General features: G+C 50.8%; 5 protein-coding genes across 5 annotated transcripts; 1 reads left to right on the top strand and 4 right to left on the bottom strand.

The window, feature by feature from the left end:
* Positions 1 to 351: 351 nt before the first annotated feature.
* Positions 352 to 2,787, top strand: ENH_00013100 (hypothetical protein, conserved; the record flags this gene model as incomplete). Its single annotated transcript, XM_013578795.1, has 5 exons — positions 352 to 480; positions 686 to 1,177; positions 1,371 to 1,634; positions 1,923 to 2,166; positions 2,357 to 2,787. The coding sequence occupies 5 exons, from the start codon at positions 352 to 354 to the stop codon at positions 2,785 to 2,787; spliced, it is 1,560 nt and encodes a 519-aa protein (XP_013434249.1).
* A 594-nt stretch (positions 2,788 to 3,381) lies between these two features.
* ENH_00013090 (hypothetical protein, conserved) lies at positions 3,382 to 5,079 on the bottom strand (the record flags this gene model as incomplete). The annotated part of the gene is made up of 1 exon (XM_013578794.1): positions 3,382 to 5,079. One exon carries the CDS (start codon positions 5,077 to 5,079, stop codon positions 3,382 to 3,384), a length of 1,698 nt encoding a protein of 565 aa, XP_013434248.1.
* Positions 5,080 to 8,156: 3,077 nt separating this feature from the next.
* ENH_00013080 (DNA polymerase zeta catalytic subunit, putative) lies at positions 8,157 to 11,844 on the bottom strand (the record flags this gene model as incomplete). Its single annotated transcript, XM_013578793.1, has 8 exons — positions 8,157 to 8,160; positions 8,329 to 8,458; positions 8,819 to 9,928; positions 10,359 to 10,437; positions 10,729 to 10,836; positions 10,987 to 11,076; positions 11,424 to 11,574; positions 11,756 to 11,844. The coding sequence occupies 8 exons, from the start codon at positions 11,842 to 11,844 to the stop codon at positions 8,157 to 8,159; spliced, it is 1,761 nt and encodes a 586-aa protein (XP_013434247.1).
* A 352-nt stretch (positions 11,845 to 12,196) lies between these two features.
* ENH_00013070 (DNA polymerase , related) lies at positions 12,197 to 19,077 on the bottom strand (the record flags this gene model as incomplete). Its single annotated transcript, XM_013578792.1, has 8 exons — positions 12,197 to 12,285; positions 12,651 to 12,726; positions 12,949 to 13,040; positions 13,250 to 13,361; positions 13,506 to 13,664; positions 13,822 to 14,026; positions 14,143 to 14,613; positions 14,993 to 19,077. 8 exons carry the CDS (start codon positions 19,075 to 19,077, stop codon positions 12,197 to 12,199), a joined length of 5,289 nt encoding a protein of 1,762 aa, XP_013434246.1.
* Positions 19,078 to 19,321: 244 nt separating this feature from the next.
* ENH_00013060 (DNA polymerase , related) lies at positions 19,322 to 20,095 on the bottom strand (the record flags this gene model as incomplete). Its single annotated transcript, XM_013578791.1, has 1 exon — positions 19,322 to 20,095. The coding sequence occupies one exon, from the start codon at positions 20,093 to 20,095 to the stop codon at positions 19,322 to 19,324; it is 774 nt and encodes a 257-aa protein (XP_013434245.1).
* Between the last annotated feature and the right edge of the window lie 225 nt (positions 20,096 to 20,320).

Below are 20,320 nucleotides of genomic sequence, written 5' to 3'. Positions count from 1 at the left end.
AGAACGACGGCTGTAGGTGTCCTCAGCGAGCTTTCATTGGAGAGTCCTCACCGCCGCTATGGCGAGACGCTGAGTTTCGTAGCGATCTTGTGCTCGCTTGTCGTGTCCTTCGCCACAAATCAAATATATGACTTATTCTGCATGTTTTATTGCTCAACTTAAAGTGATTTTTTGTTCTGGAAGGGATTAGAAGTTGCCAGAAGGTGTTGAACTACCTGTGTTGTGCAGGGCCTGTCGTCCGCGCCCACTCTTCTACGGTGCTTCTGCACAAAAGTCCTCTCAAACACGGGGCCCTGTGAGGGTGATATCTCTGCTAAGCGTATTTTGGTATTTTTGCACCCTGTGGACACAATGGAGATGCCCGTGATGAGGACTCGCACGTCCCTGGCTTGCGCCGACGTTGACCTTGAAACTGCAACTGGCAAGGCATACTCTCATACTGAAGATAAGAGCAAGACTCCCGTAGAATATCTGAAGAAGGTGAGCACAACAGTCATGTTTTGATCTGCAGAAGGCTTCCAAACCCTTACAGCTTTGACGCTAAAGCCTTCTTGATCCAAGCTTCATGGTCTCGGGACTGGCCTAGACCAAAAGTGAATCCGAATTAGGCATGACCCTTTTTGCTACGCTTGCCACTTTTGTACACAAAAACTGATGTGCATACATGGTGTACTTGTCTTCACAGGCTAGCCGCATGTGGATGGCGCTCGCGGCCCTGTTGATCATAGTATTCTTCTGCTTGTCTTCTTCAACCTTCAACCGTTCGGCAAATACTATGCAGCAGCCCCTACTACCAAGTTCTTCAGCGGAAAACTTTGTAGGGACCGGGAGTTCAGACCCGCTTTTTGCTTTCCACCGACCTGGCGTGTTGGGCCATTCCCACTCCTCACTGGGGGCACCTCACCACTCACCTGGCAAACACTACTTCCCGCAGCACCATGTGGCCGAAGACAGTGCACACCAGAATGTTGTCGGCCATGAGGGGGGACAAAGTTACGGGGAGTTACTGGAGGGTGAACAGGAAGCGGAAGATACCCATGATTATGCAGAGGAGGAGGAAGAAGAAGAGTTGCACGCAGATGACTACCTTGCGGAAATTCACCCAGAATATGTCCACCATGATGGGCTTGATGATATGAAGCAACATCCAGACGAACCGGAGTACATTGACATCTGGGTAGGCCACCAAATGCAAAACAGCTCATTTGAGAAGGTATCTGTGACTAGTGCTTAATCCATTTTGTTCCGTCAGATTGACTTTTGCGCTTCAATTTGACTTCTTTTTGAAGTTGCCCACTGGTTGCATCGTGAGTCGCACACCTCGCTAGTCCCATTACTGCGCCCGTGAAAAATTTGCTGAGCATGCGCAGGATGGAGTTTCGCACGAAGACCTCCATCTATCCGATGGTATTCCTGGGCTCAAGACCCCTCTCTTCCGCTTGCCGTTTGTAGATGGGCAGCACAACGACACGCACGTCATCGGCGTGCATGCAAAGAAGGTGTACTTGCCGCGTTTCCTATCAGTTAACGGCGGTAAGAGGCTTCAGAGTGTTTCAGGCACCTACAAAATGTACATGATCAGGGACGGGAGGCCGAAGCCACACCTGAACCACGGCAGACTTATTTGGCAAAAGGTGAGCAGATGCTTGGATGGCGTAGCGCAGCACCATTAGAAACACGCAGATACGGACCTGTAGCCAGAACGAAACCGCTATAGAGGCATACAGGCACATATATATATATAATATATATATACATATACTATATAGCGTGATCAGTGGTTGAATTTCTTATCAGCGATTTTCAAGGTGTTTACCTGTTGGGTTGTTTCCCACAACTTGTCTTTCATTTAGGACTCATCTCATCGTTCCATGCATCGCTTTAATGTGTGTCTTTCGTCTTTTTGCACTAATATGCCTCAGGAGGGACAAATGTCATCGATATTCTTGTACTACGATCACATGCATCATACGTGGATATTCAACGAACACTTGGACCTGGCGCACCCTCAACCCATGGCCTTCCTTGCTCACGGAGCCATTCTTCCCATTAGAAAAACGAACGATCACACATTTAGAAAGTATGGAGCACCAAAAAGCGTTCATTGGATCGTTAGAGACGCAGCCAGTGGGGGTTCTCGACCAGATGGGACAATCAAAGTTGAAGGTGAGAATGGACCGTTCTTGCTAAATTCACTCATGAAAAATGTGTGTGAATACTCTATGGGCTACAGAAACTAACACAAGTACCATGCCGCATGTGTACTGTTTCTTGGTGGCTAAGCCTGTCATAATGATGCTGACTTTGCAAACTATAAATGCTGTGCAAAGGTGTATTGTATGCCTCTGTCTCTCAGCCGACCCGAAACGCAGCGGTGACGAGCATCTTCAGGCTCTCTTACTGCAAAAAGTCTACCATGCCCCTGAAGATGGAACTACTGAAAGCGAAGGAGATATTGATGACTTCGAGCTATTTAACGAAGAACATGAGGAGGAAGAACAGGATGAGGAGGAAATGGCAGTCGATGATCATGGAGAGCCCGTCGCTCTTCCTCTGGGGGCTCGAAGCTTCCAACAATTCATCACTCATGTGAAGACTAATGTCTACCACACATTTGACACGTTGCACGCACGATATGACCACAAAGAGATACTGAAGGATCCCGTTTCTTTCGTCGAGACCAACCCTCACCCAGACATGGTGGGGCCTGAGAGGCTGGATGGCTACTCTCACGGCGTCGTCCCGCATCCTCTGAGGAAGTCTGCACACGATGCAGATGAGCACTGAGCTCTTCGCTAGGGGAACAAGTTATCTGAAGGGACTCAGTAGACCCGTTTCATGCGCCTTGGCACTCGCTCTACTTCAGCCAGTATTAATTCAGGGAATACCCCACAAAATGTAAATTTGTTTTGCTCTCACTTTGGGTTCCGAGGGTGCATCCTGAACTGGAATTGTATGTTCTAAGTTTTCGTGCTGACGGGCATATATGCAGGGTAAAATTTAGCAAGTAACGCACTTCACGGAGATTGACTGGCGGACATAGGAGAAGCCGCAGTCCATGCGCAGGTTAAACCATTGCAAGCGAATTAAGCTAGAGTTTTAAAATCACCCACCTATACACATAGCTAACAGGCTTGACTAACCTTGAAGAGACTCGTGTTAGCCTTCAACCGCCTGGTAGCTACAGGTAAAACGAATAGCCTCTCTGGTTCTGTCGAGGTGCGCTTGATATCGCTGGCAAGGTAGTGCCAGCTCATACGAATCAACAATTAAGTCTCAGCTTACCAAGAGTGCAGCAGCAGCAGGTCCACGAAGCAGGCCTTCTCCTCCGTGATTTCTAATATCAGCCTTTATGAGCAGGCATGCAGACGGTATACAGCTTTATTGCTGTTCTCGCACTTCTTTACAAGATGAGCGAGCCAACACCAGTGAGTTGACCATTCCCAGTAGCTTGTGGATTGCTGCTTCGTACGATAGAGTAAGGCACGGAGACAGAGGCTCAATCCCTTGGTTGCCGTGCACCGTCCTGCGCAAAATATCGGGCGCCTTTTGCAGTTCCAGCGGGCTTTGTTTGTTTCGACGCTGTCTAGGAAACCCAGAGTTTTTCCTTGGAAACTTGAATTCTCTATGTGCCCGTTCAACGTGCTGCTCCGTAGGATAACTCTTGCTCTCCAAGGGAGCAGGCAGTGAGCTCCCTTGTTGACGTTGTTGTAGCAGCTGGTGCTTCATTAACTCATGTTGATGCAGCAACAGCCTTTGTAGGGAAACCTGAGGCTCCCCCTGCTGCATAACAGGATGAATCATAGGCGTTGGTTCTTTAAAGAATCCCCCCATGACCCAGGGAACTCCAGGATGTGCTGCTCCTTTTACGCCTGTTGCTGGCCCAGAGGAGATGCAGTAGCTGTTTGGCAACCATCCCCTATCCACCGGGTGAAGTGAGGAAAGTGTAAGGGGTGGGACCCTTGGAGTGGGAAGAAGAGGTGGGCCTCCTGGTGAGGATCTTGGCAGGGGCAAGAGAGGCCCACCACTGGAGCGACCCTCCCATTGAGCTGCACGCGTCCCAGGGCAGCCAGGAGGCTTGTACTTGTGAAGATGCTCCCAAGGGCCTCGCCGATATTGAAGGCTTTCTTCTTGCAGAGGAGGCGGCGGTGGGGGTGCTGGTACGCTAGAAACATCGGGCTGTGAGGTCCTCGGGGCGCAGGGAGCTGGCGCTGAAGAGAAGACTGAATGCAAGTGGGCGATTACTTTCACACCTTTCGGAGCAGAAATGGCAGACGGGGGTGCGCATAGTACAGATGACAACAATTCATCTGTGCACCGCGCTGGCTGCTGCTGCAGCATGAATTGAAGGTCCTCGAATGACGATGCTAGCAAAAGAGCTTGCCTCCTTAGACCAAGCAAAGAAACCGGGGTGTATCTGCAATTTCCCAAGGAGGCTTTTAATCTCTCTGCTACTGCAGCGGCATTTGAGGGGGCCGAATGGGATCGAGGCCTGCTTTTTATGAATATGTGCTGAAACCTGGGTTCATTTTCCCGTAGAGTCGACGGGTACTTCCAAAGTATTCCCGCTGTCTGCACTCGCGGAGGAGCCCTTTGGCTGAAAGCTGAAGAATTTTTGCGGTTTTGCTCTTCGTCTAGACTCATGAAGGGGAGAAGAGTATGTTGATAGTTCTCGTCTGGGTTGCGCTGGGACTCCACTGCATGATGCTGAGGCTCTCGAGAGGTAGAGGCGTCCGATGCAGTTACTCTCGCTGCTCCTGTGCATTCATCTTTTGACGTTGTTCTTGTTGCTGCTTCTGCTGCCTTTTCCGACGCTTCTCCAGTGGACTCGACATCGGGGTGCCGCCCAGTACGGGTTAACGATAGCAGGGCGGAGCTCCTTGAGACTGTAGGCAAGGCCCGTGGAACAAAGGGGGCGGCATTGGGGTTAAGGGACTTGGTTCTGTAGAGGACGCACAATGAGATAAGAAGAGTCAGAAGCCCACTGAAGAACCAGGGCCTGTTGGGAGGGCAGAAGATGAGCTTACTTAAAATAGGTTCCCTGGCCGCAGTGGGACTCCCCAGACACTGTCCGATCATCTCCGCTGAAAAGACGCATCTTAAGCACATGCACTCGAAAGCTATTCAGATCCAGAAGGCAGTGTAGTGCCTACCTTCAGAAGCTTCATGCCTACATGCTAGGGTGTAGCCGAAGCAAAGAAGGGGTCTTTAGGGTTTGGGAGTTGTCCTGCCTCGACTTCGGGAAGCGCTCGAAGGCGTCTCCACAAGCAGACACGGCCTAAAATATAAATGACAAAGTGTTTGAGCATCTTGCTAATGCTGGCTCCTGGCATGCGAGCTGCTTCCGGAAGAGAAAACTCCTTCAACAATCTGTGCAGGCCTCCGAAAAGAATTTGTGGGTTTCAAGTACGTCATGCCATCAACCTCATGGGGTAGTGTTGGTTTGCTGCTTACGGCAATCGTAGCTTCTGAGGGAACAGTTGTCTCAGTATGCGAGCAGCTCTCAACACCCCATCCGATCCCAGTACCCTTTTCTCTAGCGAGAAGCAAGAACCGACGGAAGGAGGAGATCAAGGCGTGCCTTTCTTTGACTCCATCCTCCTGTAAGGCACATCAGCAATAAAAAAGGTTTTCAATATTCATTAGAAAATAGGAAGTCTGCACAGCACCAACATATAGTTCTAGTTGTGTTTTGGAGCATTCAGCCAGTGTGTTGGTGAATAGGCATGAAAATTTCGTCGGGCCACTGGAGTTTGAAGACGGTGTGAAAACTAGACGCTACTGACGTGGTTCGCTATGTGAACTATCCAGCTGCAGGCGAGCGCTGTAGGCCATGGCAGAGCTGGGTCAATATATCCCCAACAGCCCCAGTGACAGCAAAAGTCCTCTTGACGTGCTTCATCATCTGCAGATCTATTACTTCTGTGTGATTCCTTCGTGGGTTCTGCAGCTGTTGCTTCTTGCATGAGGGGCGCAGATTTCACTTCATGAGAGAAGCTGCGGAAAGCGCTTCAGACCTAATAGCTCAAATAAGACGCCTCTGCCACGCTATTCAAGGGTGCCCACGACCCATGAAAGTTGTTAAGATTTCAGCACAACGTGGCGCTCTCCTTCAGGGTCACCTCATGTATGCGTGTTTCAGAACCCACCGACTCTCGCTTAGGGCAAAGAGAGGCAGATTTTCAAGGAAATGTGCAAATTGACTGTTGTAGCGTAGCTCCTTCACCGCAGTGCAAAGAGAATCGTAGAGCCGGCCTACCAACAGCAGAGACACAACTGCCCAAGCATCCGCAGTGCTTGGGGGCAAGCTAAGAGTTTCGATGCGGCTTTTTCTCTCTGTGTGCGTTTAGTGTTATTCCAGTTTAGAGAAAGGAGAAAGTGCATTTTTTATGCCCATGTAAGCGCTAGTGACAGCTCAGTTCCAGCAGCGTCTCTGGTACGTTAGATAGTCCCTGGACACCCCTTCGACGATCTTCATGGGCCTTTACGAGCCAGAGAAACGAGATGAGATATAGGCGAAGCGCCACAAGAAACTAACTTGTATCGAAATCAAACGCCCCAAAGATACGCAGAACGTCGTGCGCGATTTGGTTTTCTTGAGGGGCGTGGGGTCCAGCGGAAAAGCAGACCAGGGTCCCGCAGCACGAGATCAGCCTAACAGTGCAGCTTGTTTCACTTAGAGGCGTTTTTTCCTGGCTTGGGCTAGCAACAACTGAAGACGCTGCGCATTCTTGGGGCAGCGCCTTTGCCAGCTTGCAGCCACTAGTGGCTCCCTCTGACACGCTCCAGCAGTTCGTTGTCCCCCACTGCGTGGAGAAACAAACTGTTGAGGCCGACAGGCAGACTTGCAGCTGGTGTGCCTCAGGTTCCGCATTGGTATGTATGCGCACATGAAGCCTGGGGCGCCTTTGGCTCCCTCTGACTAGTGGGAGGTACAACACGGCGCTCCTCGGTTCAAGGCCCAGTGACGGCCTTTCCAGTGATCCTGGATGCAGCTCTACCCTGACAAGTAGCCCTTCGACAAGCAAACCCTCCAAAAAGCCTAGAAGCTGGTTTCGAGGATGAGCGTGGCCTCCAAAACTTGTCGGGGCACCTGCCACTTGGCAAGAGTTTTCCAGGATGTCCGCTACATTTACATTTACGTGCGTTTCCTTCCTGGCCGTTTCAAAGGACGTAAACTCGGAGGTGGGAGCTCCGGACTCCAGGTAACTAGGTGGAGGAGCCCGCGAGGGCGCCTTGAGGGATTGGAGCATTACGAACCCTCCAGATTCTCTACCTCAGATCTTGAGTTTACGTCCTAACAAAGCTTATGACTACTGTCCTAGTGAACTCAGCTGTTCGATATCTGTCGGTGCTTTTTGCAGATCATAGTGTAGTTCGTGCTACTATGTGCTTCGTTTATCGCTTTCATTCCTAACTACACAATAGGATAACGCACAGCGACGTCATGCTCTGGGTAGAGATCTAGCGAGATGTCCCAGCAGCTACCAGATAAGCAATTAATATTAAGCCTGACGGGCTAGAGGGCAGCAGCATCGCCTCCCTCATAGCTGGTGGCCGACCCGCTGAGTGGGACCTTCTTTGATACACGAATGTCCAGCGAAAAGGCTACTCTTATTTGCCTTTAAAAGCTTTTTTGCCTAAGTTTCAATACGATAGGCGTAATTCACGGGATAAACAAGAACTAGGGAGGAAGCGACAGCGAATGGCCAGACCGCTTCTGCTTGCACCCCTCCTACGTGGCCCCAGTAGCTGCTTGGCGAGATCTGCCGTTTAATGCAGCCCATTCTCTGTTGATGATACCCAAGCGGGCAAAATTTGCCTGTAAATGGGGGATTGAGAAGAATTTAGTGTTGCGACTTGTTTCGAAAACCTGTTTTTATTGTAATGCTGCCTTCTGTGTACCTGAGCTAAACCTGACGCGGTGCGCTGTGTGACTTCGCTGCACAACGTTGCGAGCACGAAGTGATTGGCGCAGAATATTCACTGTGCTTCGAAACTGTTGAAAACAAATAAGGAAAAATTTGAACTTGTGTTCTATGCATAATTCATTAACAAAGCTTGTTAACTGTACATCAACAGTATAACGCGCTGCGTTCACCCCTGCCCACCCATCTTCACATGCTCGGAGCCACCGAAAAGCCGGGTGACCTCTACTACCTGAAACGCAGCAGACCCAGCAAAATGAGTTACGTAGTGCGAATGAAATTTAGAACGAAAATTCCTCAAAAGTCCAAAATGCCTGGTCCAAAGCTGAAGAGCTCAACGTCCTGCCTCCAACCCCTTCCATGCATATCTACGAGCAGCTGTTTTTTCATCTACTCCCACCTGTCAGCAAATATCCCCAAGTTTTTCATTTGGTGCTGTAGAACCTTCAATTTTTCAGCTTCCGCATTCCTCCTGTAGTAGACGTCGCAATGCCAGGCATGCAAGCAGCTCTCTGCGCAAAGCCTGGACCCTGCAAGAGATCCACCGCGAGCAATTCTGTACACGGTGACGAACGCAAAATGCGTCGTTTCGCTTGCTTTTACGTAGAAAAGTTACATGCGAATGAGACCATACTTGCAAAAAACATAGACCATTTCTACGAACGAGCTACCACGGGCTTCACATCTGTGGCGCACCTGAATTCATAGAAAGCATCTTCTACACTTAGCCTGTACTTTCCCAGCCATGCCACGGCCCCAAAAGTACATATCCAGCATGTTCATACACCCACTTTGAACTACTTGAAACCTAACACCGAAATCTATTACCCGAATCCAAACATGCACTCGCTCTGTACACATCGAACTGAATACAATTTTGTAATGCTCACCGGCGCAGTGTCTGCATACATCTGCTGCTGCTGCAAGTCTCCGTTCAACTTTGTTAAGCTTCTGGTAAAGCCGCATGCAAACTAGACCCGGGCTGCTGCTGCAATCTTTGCAGACAGGGGGAGGCACTAAGACCACTTCTCTCTTGGTTAAGTCCGTCGTCTTTCTTCTCCCCTCGCTAATTTTCGATAGCTTGTGATGGTCAGGCTCATCTCGTTCTGCGTCGTCGCTACTACTGCTGCTGCCGAAACCCTTTTGCAGCAACTGCCGAATAAGGTTACTTCGGGTAGATGCCTCCTCGATTTCCGCAAGGGACCGCCCGATTTTCCTCCGCTTATTTTCTAGTGGACTAATGATGTCTTTGTATGATGGAGACAAGCAAGTAGGCCCAAGCTGCCTGCATCTGCTACCACAGAACAAACAAGAAGCTCCTGCAAAGAAGCGCTGCAACACCAACCTCTCCCTTGTTGAGCCACCTGCTGTTAGTGACCGTATACCAAGTTGCTGCAACAAGGATTGCTGCTGGTGTCGCTGCTGTTGCTGCTGTGGTAGAGCGGTTGCTCGGCAAATAGTTAACGCGGAGAGCGGCTGTGCTGGCTTCGACATGTCTCTAAACCATTGCAGCAGGTCTACTGACGCTGGGGGGGGCAAAAGAGAAAAAAGCCTATCAATTGCGGGTATAATTTGCTTCATGATATAGTAACGGTAATGCAGATATGACACTGGATGCTGCTGCTGCTGCTGCTCATGCTGTTCATGCAGATCCTCTTCTGGCTGCAGCAACAGCGCGAGAGGCTTTATAGAGGGTTGCACCCGTCCCCTCAGCAGCGCTTGCACCGCTTTGTGGTCCCTCCGACCACCCCAAACATTTTCAGGAGCTGTAGCGCAATCTACAAGCCGCGACGAAACTCCTTTGTGCGCCGCCCCAGAGGCACCGAGAGGCACATCTGTGTCTCCTGCTACTTGGGAAAACACAAAGGGAACCCGCATGCCATAAGTTTCGGCAGCACACCCTCCTGTGCTGCCCTGCTGATGCAGCCTTTCATACAGCACTTTGGCTTGGGGAGGAAGTGTCCCTGCAGGGGCGTCTCCCGTCTCGGCGCGATATGTTCCTGTGACGAAAATGTACACGCACGCTTTTGCTACCACCGGCATGAAAGAAGGCTGCATTTATGTGAGTAGATACACTAAGTGCATAGGTGCATTTGCGAACCATAAAAACGTGCTACCGTAGGCCGGCGCGCCGGTATTTACTCACACAAATGCAGCTTGTGCTTATGTGGGTTCACGAGCCTCTTTCAATTCCACTAGCATTCTATAAAATAAAGGCACGGCTCTACATGCACCAATGACGTCCCCATGATAGGAACAGAGAGGGTGTAATGCTAATCGGCAGTGCGACGGCAGACTGCCATTAACATCCTGAGCAAAGCAAAAATGTGCGTATATTCCTCACTGCAAGCAAGTAGTACAATATATAGAAGGCTGATTCTATTCCATACAGGGGGCAAGTGTATCGGATTATTTCCTGCGCTGCCTTACCGAGTTTGGCCTTTCGGTGGAAAATGAAGTGGCTTATGGGTACTTGGCCTCGTAATATCTTGCTCCATTGCCTACAAAGCTGGAGAGAGACAACATTCACGCGCGCTACTGACGCCTTGTCTATGCTCCTGCAATTGCTTGCAATGCAAGCATAGCTGCAAGCAGCTATGTGTAAGCCAGCATAAATGAGGTCAAACTCATCCGGGCACAACACCCAATTATTCTGCCCATGCAAATACATATTATAAATGATATAATTTATATTTTTTTACCATGATGTAATTTATAATTTTCTATTGCTGTTCTGCCCGTTGTAGAACGTACAGGTCTACATATTCCTGGACTGCTGAAATACAGCAACGGGACGCACCAATTGTTTGACCTTAGAAAGATCTCGGGTTAGAAAGAAAGTGCGCAAACTGTTCTCCAGAAGGGCCGATGTAAGGGGACACTGATCTCTGCGGATGGTCTCCACGCCCTGCACACCACATTGCGGACGAGGAGTTAATGATCACAGCTCGAATCAAGCAAGCTAACTGCCTGAAAGAGAAGGAAGTAGAGCAGCTAACGAAAAGTAGGTGCAGACCAGAGGAAATGCAAAACGGTGTTTCTGTGTCAGGAAATTTACTTTTGCATCAAACGTAGGCGGTCCAGAAGGTGACAGGTAGGCATTCCCGACATACCTTTTCTTCGTGACCAAACAGCATGGCAAAAACACCTGAGCTCTCCATGAGCAAGATCACAGAGGTGTAAACTATACAACAAGAAAAGGTCTTTGCAGATCCCTTTTAAACTAAAGTCACTCCTTGTGGTCTGATGAAACGTCAAAACGAATCCACGTACGCATTCACCGGCGCGCCCATTTAAGTAAGGTGATGCGCAGAGTCACATGCAAGTAAGTGCCGCTCTTTGAGCTTTGCAACTTTAAACAAATAACTTCCTACACATCCCAGTGGAAAAGAAATCGCCACGGCAAAGATGCAACCATAATCCCGCGTATAGTCTGAAGACCAGATAACAAAATTGCTGCAGCTGACGCTGGGTTTGCATCCCTAAGTGAAATACCTTTTCAAGCTGCAGTGTAATTGGTGCTGGATTGCTCCTCGTGACGGCATCGGCAATCTCCTTGCCAATAGCAAACGCAGCCTCGAGAGATCTTCCCTTTAAAAGAACAAATATCGAGTCCGTGTCCCCATACAGTACGCGGGCTTTCCACCTGTACGAAAGCACAGTTGGAGGAAGACACGCGGACTACCATGCGTTCACCGCAAAACACAGAAAATTAGTCATCTTCTCACAAGGGAATGGCAATACTGCTAATCAAGCCACAGAGGCTGCTCAAGCGCATGCTTTGTTCATTCTTGACCTCCGCGTGCGTTTTTTTGAAGTTTCCTTACTTCTGGGTTTGCTCTATGAGCTGCATTGCGCGAATCAAAGTGGCGCGTGCCGTTTCAACAATCGCGTCAGCGACGTCTGCGCAAGGCATTCTGCCGCTGACGTTTGCGTTAGTGTAGCTGTAGCCAGCAGAACAGTCAATGTCAAACACTGAACAGGTGGATTGTGAAAGAAGCCTCCAATAGAGAAGAAAGATATGTGAAACTAAATTCAGGAAATGAGTAAGCCATGTGCGTGTGTGTGTGTGTGTGAATACGTCTCTCTCTCTCTCTTCGTGTGTGTGTGTGTGTGTGTGTGTGTGTGTGTGTGAATGCACGCATTCATAGGCTTTAAAATGCGCTGCAACGGTGCATACACATCCATGCCATATTCGTGTGCGTGTGGTGCATATTTTTGTTCACAATCACAGTTAGTGCCAGCTGTATCGGCTAAATAAGCTACTGTTACCCGTAAGTAACGTTGGCTATCATCTTGAGGCCAAACTGACGGTAGTCAAGTTTTCTCAAGAGCGCCTGATCAGCATAGCCTTCACCTGAGTTTATACAATTACTCCCACAAGCATTGTGAAGCATAGCGTCTCTCTCGATGATCTCAAAGCCTTCTAAACGGCGAAAACGCTATATGCGCAGTCCCTTGGTGCGTGCTACCCTAGAATGCATCTTAACTTCATGAAACATGAAAGGGCTTTGCACCTCCATCGGTGTGTGGACCATGAGGAACAGAGCATACTCAAAAACGCTATATGCGCAGTTCCTTGGTGCGTGCTACCCTAGAATGCATCTTAACTTCATGAAACATGAAAGGGCTTTGCACCTCCATCGGTGCCCTTCCCTTTAAAACACACCATCTGACAAAAGGCGAAGTGTACGCACATCGCAAAGTGTGCATGCTTGTTACCTTGGTAACGTTTCGCCGCTTGCTTGACCATTAGACGTGTCTGTAGGATATCGTTTAATAGGGCCGGCAATATGCCCTATTTCTCACAAACAAAAAGAAACCATGAACAATTTAAGATATGAAAAGCTCAAATGACCTTGTGGAGCAACTGCCGTATGTCACCCTGCAAACACCACCTGGAGTGCAGCCCTACTATAGCTAAACCATAATAAAATAGTTATGTCTAGGCGTAGTATCCTAACACCAAGGTTACTTGCCGAGAGGAAAACGCAACCAGGAAAAGCCAAATGCGCCTCACCTGGCGTACTCGACGTGATACGAAGATGCTCCCTCCAGGCAGGACCTGCATTGGTTCTTCTTCAGGGATTCCCGAGCTAGGCCAAGAAAAGGCTGCGCATTCGCAATTACGCAGGCAAGGAGAACCTGGCAGAGCGACTGATAAAGGTGGAGAAAAAAGCAAGCACAAAAACTGTGTCAGCTGCCTTAGCATTGCAAAGATGGTGTGTACGCGAAACAGGTAAACCGTTGGCTCCACGAGAAAAATACTTCCTTATTCACGTTCGTGGTTAAACCTTCAGAGTTTACACCTTGTGGCTTACGGCCAGCAGCAGTGGCCTCTGCATGCGCCTGAATTACTTGTGCGAAGATTTGGGGTGGTGTATGGACTGTCAGGACACCCAAAGTCTTCATTTCGGACTCCAGGGGGTCCACCTGAAGTCAACCTCTCACGAGGCTATCGTTGGATCTGAAAGCCTTATGTTGTGTAAGGTGCAGGATCTGTATTGGCATAAATGCTTAACGTCAGGTCCCACGACTCAAAATGTAGCTTTTGGTGTCTAAGTTCTCAAGGCTTACCTCGACGGAGCCTAGGCAAGTGGAATAGCAGATGTTGTTGGCGATTACAATGGATGGGTAGAGCGAAAGAAAATCCAAGACTAGAACGGGCGAGAAGTAAAACCCTGAGAGCGGTTCTAAGACCAGCGGCACCCCCACAGTAGCAGGTTGTTCCGTTACCTGCACAGCACGCGCAAACTCCAGATCATAATTAACGTGAGCACTGTAGAAGCAATAGGCCAGAAAAGTAAATACCTTGATCAGGTTTCCTTCACAAAGCCCTGGCTTCACTGTCTAGAGCTCGGGCCATACTGAAACTAGGCCCTGTGGGGCCGACATTGTGACTCTTGCGTGCCTGCTGCTTGGAAGGAGATACTAGGACGCAATTCATTCTCTTAGTCGCCCTTAAAAGAATGTTTTCAACCTTGAATTGGCTGCCTCGAGTTAACGCGGAGTGAAGACAGCAGCCATACAGTCTAGCAAGCTCGCAAGTGCGCGGCAAAATTTCGCAGCTGTCCACGAGACGAACACATAAACAGACCCTGAAAACGGGAAAGGCAGACACAACTGAGTACGGTCCCTTCAAGCGAAATGTCCTGCCCTGAAATGAATACACAGCCAGGAATTCTTGGGCCTTAGGGACTCCTGTTAGGGTCACCTCTTCATAACGTATGCCAACAGGTCGGCAATCGACTGCAGAGCCCACAATTCGTCCTGCCGCTGCTGACACTGCTGCTGATGTTGCTGCTGCAGTTGCAGAATTTTGTTGCGTCTTCTTGTCTGCTGTGCCTGCTTCCACGTGGCGGCAACGACGCTCGGAGGAATAGAAGGCACTATGACGCCCAGTACATCTGCAGCAACTCCGCTCAGGTCGGAGTGCTGTAGCTTCATCTCTTTCTGCATTAGACGCCAGCCTTCAAGCAGAAGCCGTCCAGGCACAACAGAAGCTCCTCGCACCCACCGCCGCCTCCGACGTATCTCAGGCATTTTAGCAGTGCCAGTGTCCTCCGAGCCTCTGGTGGATCCAGCTGCTTTTGGGGCTTCAAAAGCATCGTGTGCCCCTTGGAACCCACTAGTAGCAGCAGTGGAGAACGGGTCGAACATGCAGACAGAAGACACGTCATCCGCCCTGAGCCAAAAATCACACAGGTATTGTCTTTGCTGCTTGTATGCACTGCTCCCACCAATATAAAGTTACCACATTATTTGAGTATTTGGCTCGTTCAGCATGTCGCTCCCGGCTCTGTGCTTCTCTGGTTTCGTATACATCTTATGGGGGAAGTTCCAATGGTTGTTTCTGTTTCCTTTGATCTACGTCTGAGGCTTCTGCAGGCTTGTTCGTGTCTTGCGAGCCATTTAGTGCTTCGCCAGCCGTCCCTGTGCCTGTACGTGAGTGTGTAAGTCAGGATGGTGGCGGTTTATGGTTTGCTACGTCTCATTGCCATTGCTTGTCGCTGCAGGCATTCCATCGCCTCCCCTCTGAGCATATTGACGTGTTCTCGTCGCACCGTCGGCTGCATCTAGTCCTAAACAATTGGCCAATGCCGAGTGCATCAGCCCGCCTCCCTAGAAACTTCAGACCTCTCCCTCCCTCTTCCCACATCAGCATTAAGGACGGGTCAGCTGCAGCAACTACGCTGCAAAATTGCAATAGCAACTCTCGCTCGCTCTTCACAACGCATCGCCACCACCTCCTATCGACGCAGCTGTCGATACACCCCAATACGAGGTTCTCCACAGGATTCTGTGGAAATCCCACAGAGCAAGGTAGTTGCCAAGGTGAACTTCCTGTTGAGCCTATGGGGTCATATATGATAACACCTTTGACGTCCGAGTAGGACAGTTCTTGCTGCTGCTGCTGCTGTAATCTCGCAACAGAAAGTTGCAACCTTTCGTCCCTTAGAACAAAGCAGACAGCCAGCACTGAACATGTCGACGGATTAGGCGTTGCTGCTGCTGCAGCTGCCTCTGTAGCTGTTGCAACAGGGCACTCTGTGATGACCTCCAAAGCTATGAGCGACCCATAGCTTGCTGCTTGATGCCCTTGGACGCTCCTGTCGGCATTTCTGACATCCCTTGGTCCTTCCGTTCGCTGTTCACTCAGGCCCTTCTTTGCCTTTAGCACTTCTGAGGCCACGCTTACTTGAGAGGCTTGCTCGTTCTGGCTGCTACTGCCGCTGCTTTGAGACGTAATAGCAACGGCAGACGAGTCCACCTGCTGCGGCAGTGGGGTTACGTAGCTCACAATCCTGCCGTGATTGTCCAGCCGAGTTGCCATCCGCGCCTTCGTTCTGTTTCGGCCATTGTTACTGTTGTTGTTGCCGCTGTTTCGAGACTTTCCTTGACAAGAGCTCCCTGCGTCTAAAGGTTTGGGATCGTTGAGCTGCTGGCGTACTGGAAGCAGCTGCTTATGCTCTGTCGTCTCCTTGGATTGCTGCTGCTGCTGCAGTTCTAATAGTGGTTTGCCATCACAGCACACTTCCTTCACGTGATGTAAAGCGGCTCCGCGTTTCGTCTGGGCATTACTGCTCTGCTGCTGATGCTGTTGCAGCAGCTGCTGCTGCAGCTGTTGCTTCTGCAGTCGCTTTTGTACAGTCATCTGCCATTTGCGCCTGACCCTTAGAGGACAGCTCGCGTACACCTGGGCTACATCTGGAGGTGGCCTGAAGTAGACGAAACAGCACCTGTTGCTCTGCTGCTGACGTCGCGTCTGCAGCTCATGCCGACGAGGCTTCTGCAGTCGCTGTTGCTGGTGAAGAAAGCGCAAGAGCTCAGTTTGGTATTCCACCCTTTCAGAGACCAATGACTCTCCATCTGCTGTAGTTGCCTTTGTCGTTGTCGTTTTCGCTATTTCAACGCATGCGCACATTGGCGCAGTCAGGCCACTCTGCTGTTGCTGTAGCCGGCCTCCTGGCGTCGCTTTCAGTGGATTAATTGCCGACGGTACGTCGCGCGGGTTACTGTAGAATGGGTGTATTTCTTCCTCCTGATCCGCTGCTTCTAGTGCTGTGTCCGCAAAGCCCGACCGTTCGGTTCCTGCATCTGGAGTTGGAGAGAGAGTGATTATAGGATCATTCGATTCGGAAGCAGCATAATCCTTCCTGTCCCCCACTGGCGAACGAATTTTTGATGGTCTGTACTGGCAGCTGTTACTGCTACTGTTGCTGCTGTGGTCGTCGTTCTTGCTGTTGGGTCCGTCGCCTTTCTTCTGAACATCTCTTGCAGCACCACTCGTTCCCGTTGCTGCTGCAGTCACTGTTGTTCGGGCTGCCTGCGGGAAATTTCCATGGAACCTTGGTGCGCTTTTCATAGGCTGTGTCGGAGACAGGTCCTCACAAGACGACCGAGGCCCCAGCTTGACTGTTGGAGTGTACGATGAGCTGCTGCTTGTCGGCTCAGACCCATCAGCTGCCACCGCTGGTACATGAGTCACGATCGTCGTTGATGGCACTGGGGAAGCTTGCACCTGTGCTTGTGCTGCCGTTGCCGTTGCTTTTGACCCTGCACTGTGTTCAGCATAGGCATATTGTGCATGACGGGTCCAAAGATTCCTAGCCAAATGGCTGCTTTGAGTTGCTGAAGAGGTAGCACCAGCGGCCGCTGCAGATATGCAGCTGCTGCTGCAGAAACGATGCGGCCTGCCAACTCCCTCAGCTGCGACCTTCCGTGCCTCGCGTGCTTGCAGTGAATCCTCAAAGTCCGAAGAGCAGCGTTTGCGTTCGCTAGACAGCTCACAGCTAGAGTACTCGTTTCTTTTGCCGCTTCTGCCTGTCCACTGCCCACATCTGTTATCTGCACACATTCTGGGAGACGTCTCTCGTCTCCTGCGTGGTGACTCGGAGGCATCCTGGGAGTTCTTCTTTCGCCTTCGAGAGCCATTGTCGTAATTGTCGCTGAGACTACTGCAGTCCGCATTGCTGCCCCCAGAGAGAGCACGATCCTCTTCCGCAACATGAACACGGACCCTTCTGGAGCCCGGCTGCTCATCGAAGGCGCCCCCAAGAGATTCTGCGTCTGCATGTGGTCCAATGGACCCCTGAGAGGCTAACAATGCGGCGAACGCTTCGTCTCCAATGTTCTGAAAACAAAAAGGGGTGAAGCGCATTAACAACACACTGAAGCTGCTGCTACCTTTGGCGCCATTGCTGCTGGTGCGTTCAGTTTCGTCGCTCTTGCTCACTGCAATATCCAGGAAGCTTTCACTAGTAGGAGGAATCGCCTCTAATGCGGGTTGCAGACCAACAGAGGCTTTCTGGGAAGGAGGCAGGCCCTCAATAAGATACTGTGGGACATTCGTGGAAATCTGGCTACTGCAGAGCCCTCGGAGAGACTCGTGCTGTCTCTGTGAGAGCCCTGATATACATCGCTCCCTAGTTCCCCAAGAATGCACACAACTATCTCCAGCAGAAGGCCCTTCCGCTGCATATTCCATCGATACAGATTCGTCTGGAGAACCGGGGCCATCCTCCACGTCCAGGTTAGAAGCGTCCGAGACCTGAGAGGCCTCCCAGTTCTGAGACAAGCAACACCCAACAACAGGTGTGGCGGGCTGCCGCTGCAACTGCTGCTGGTGCTTTGGCTGTGGCATATCAGTTTTACCAAAATCCATCTGCACTGGAAGTCGCTGCAGCGGCTGCTGTTGATGCTGCTGCTGCCTCCACGTATTAATACGCTGCATAATGTCGCGAAGCGCCATCCTCAACGTCTCTGGAGCAATCGCCCCTTCAGGGTCTCGACCGCCTGCTTGGGGTCCCCAACCAGATGCTGAAGGGGGCGGCAACCCCAATGCTGATGCCCGTGTTGCTTCCTCTCTCCAGTAGTCCGCGACGCTGCCTAGCAGCCGAGCAGCGAAGGCGTTGCTGCTGTTTCTGGGACTGTTGCTGCCTTCAATAATGTCGCTAACATTGAATGCGCTCGCTTGTGAATGTTGCCGCTGCAGTTTTTGCTGCATGCCGGAAACTTCCCCGTGCGTCCGGTGCTGCTCATGCTTCGGTGCTGCCGTTGCTTCTGCTTCTGCCCTTTCAGCAGCTAAAATGGGGTTCAGGATCTGTTCTGCCCTTGCGTCCGCTTCTATCATGCACTTGCTGCGTCGGGGTGCCTTAAGAAACCGAAGGCCTTGAGGGCCTTTCGGTGGGATCGCCTTCATTAGAAGCTCGCACAGGCCTGAAATCGAATCAAAATTTCTAATGTTATCTTTGCAGCCACTGCTTTTGCCATCCATGGCATCATCTGTCTGCGCGGATCCCGATGTTGCTGCTGCTGGCTTCGCTGTATTTGTGAGCTCCAACTGCTGCATTTGGTGCAGTAGTTTACCCCACCCCAAAGCATCTAGGGTCTTTTGGGCTCCTATGCCCAGCATTTCCAGCTCTCGGGATACAGGTCCTCCACATACGTTCCGACAGATATTTGGAGCCTCGTCTTGCTGCATCTCTTTGGTTACACCTGACAGAATATGGTGTGGGCCGAGGGAAGGTGCCCTTGAAGGGCCAAATTGTGGCTTAGCCTGAGAATGCACCTTGATTCCTGCAGCAGCTAAGGGATGCAGAGGTACAGGAGCCCTGTACAGGGGCTTCCAGACGAAGACAGGAGACATCCCTCTTAAATGGAGATCCGCCAAAACCTGGGTCTGCACAGAAACGAAGAAACGCTGAAGAACAGCAAAGGGTGAATGCTACTCTCTGGCAGTGTATTCTCTTTGCTTCAACTGTCCAAACAACGGGCATCAGGGTGCATTCGGTCCTGCGTGAACATGTAACAGCTGGTACGGCGACTGGGGCACAGCAGCAACAACACAAGCAGACGTAGAGCAGAAGCTTCCTTTGTAACGTAACTGCGTCTTATCCAGTCCCTTCCTGTCTCTCATTTTCTGTCAGAGGCATGCAAGGAGCATAAGGATGAATGCAGATAAGTGAACTCACCTGGAAATTCAAGTGCACTTCAAACGGTTGCAGAGGGGATCCTGTAACTATTCCCTGCAGCAACAGTCCAGCCAGGGGTCCCACCATACTCGGGATCGTTAACGATATCTTTAAAAAAGCATGAAATTCCCTGTGGTATCCATAGAACGGTAGTCTCTTCACTACCTCTATTTTGTGCACAAGCGGTGGAGGCGCCCCGCTCAGATTTGTCCTCCCACTCGGCCCAAGTCCGTCCCCCACGTAAGGTTGTCCAGAGCCACCTCCTCTGACAAAGCGTGAACCCCTAGAACTACGAGCCTTGGATGCCATGAGCCGGTCTGCTTGCAGCACCAGACGACGGGCAAAGGCGCGTAGAAAGGAAGGGGCGCCATTTCCATAAGCCTCCGGAGGTACTGGAACATAGAAATAAGGAAAGAGGCCGTGCAAGTTCAGGCAGCAGTGCGGTCCTCCGGGGCCCCAGGGCCCGTATATTCTTATTACCGGTACCCGACTCAAGGGCCTCCCACACACTTCAGACACCAGTGGATCTATCCCCTTGATGGGGGGGTCCAAAGCAACTTCTATCACTGCCGCTGTCACAGCCATGCCCGGCAGCTCTCCTTGAGGCAAGGAAGCTCTTAACAGCTGGGCGCGTCCTAAAGAATAGGCCCCCGGAGGTGTTTGGGCCTCGCGGAGGCCAAAACGCGCATCCATTTTTCCTGGCGAAAAGGTCGTTCTAACACATTCGAATGGGTGAAGCAAAAGGGCAGGAGCACTCGCACGTGCTTCTGAACTAAAACCACCCGAGAAATGTTAGAGCAATGCTTGCCTCTGGGGAGTCCCTCGACAGGCCATTTCCCCCGTAACGAAGGCCTAATTGAAATGTGGGGTTTACTTGCCATTGGACCACCAGTTCCAGTGGGCGTTCGAGTCACCCTA

The sequence above is a fragment of the Eimeria necatrix genome, genomic scaffold (assembly GCF_000499385.1).
Source record: "Eimeria necatrix Houghton genomic scaffold, Enh_scaff13, whole genome shotgun sequence".
In the NCBI taxonomy this organism is placed as follows: Eukaryota; Apicomplexa; class Conoidasida; order Eucoccidiorida; family Eimeriidae; genus Eimeria; species Eimeria necatrix.
This window is presented reverse-complemented; position numbering and strand designations above follow the sequence as displayed.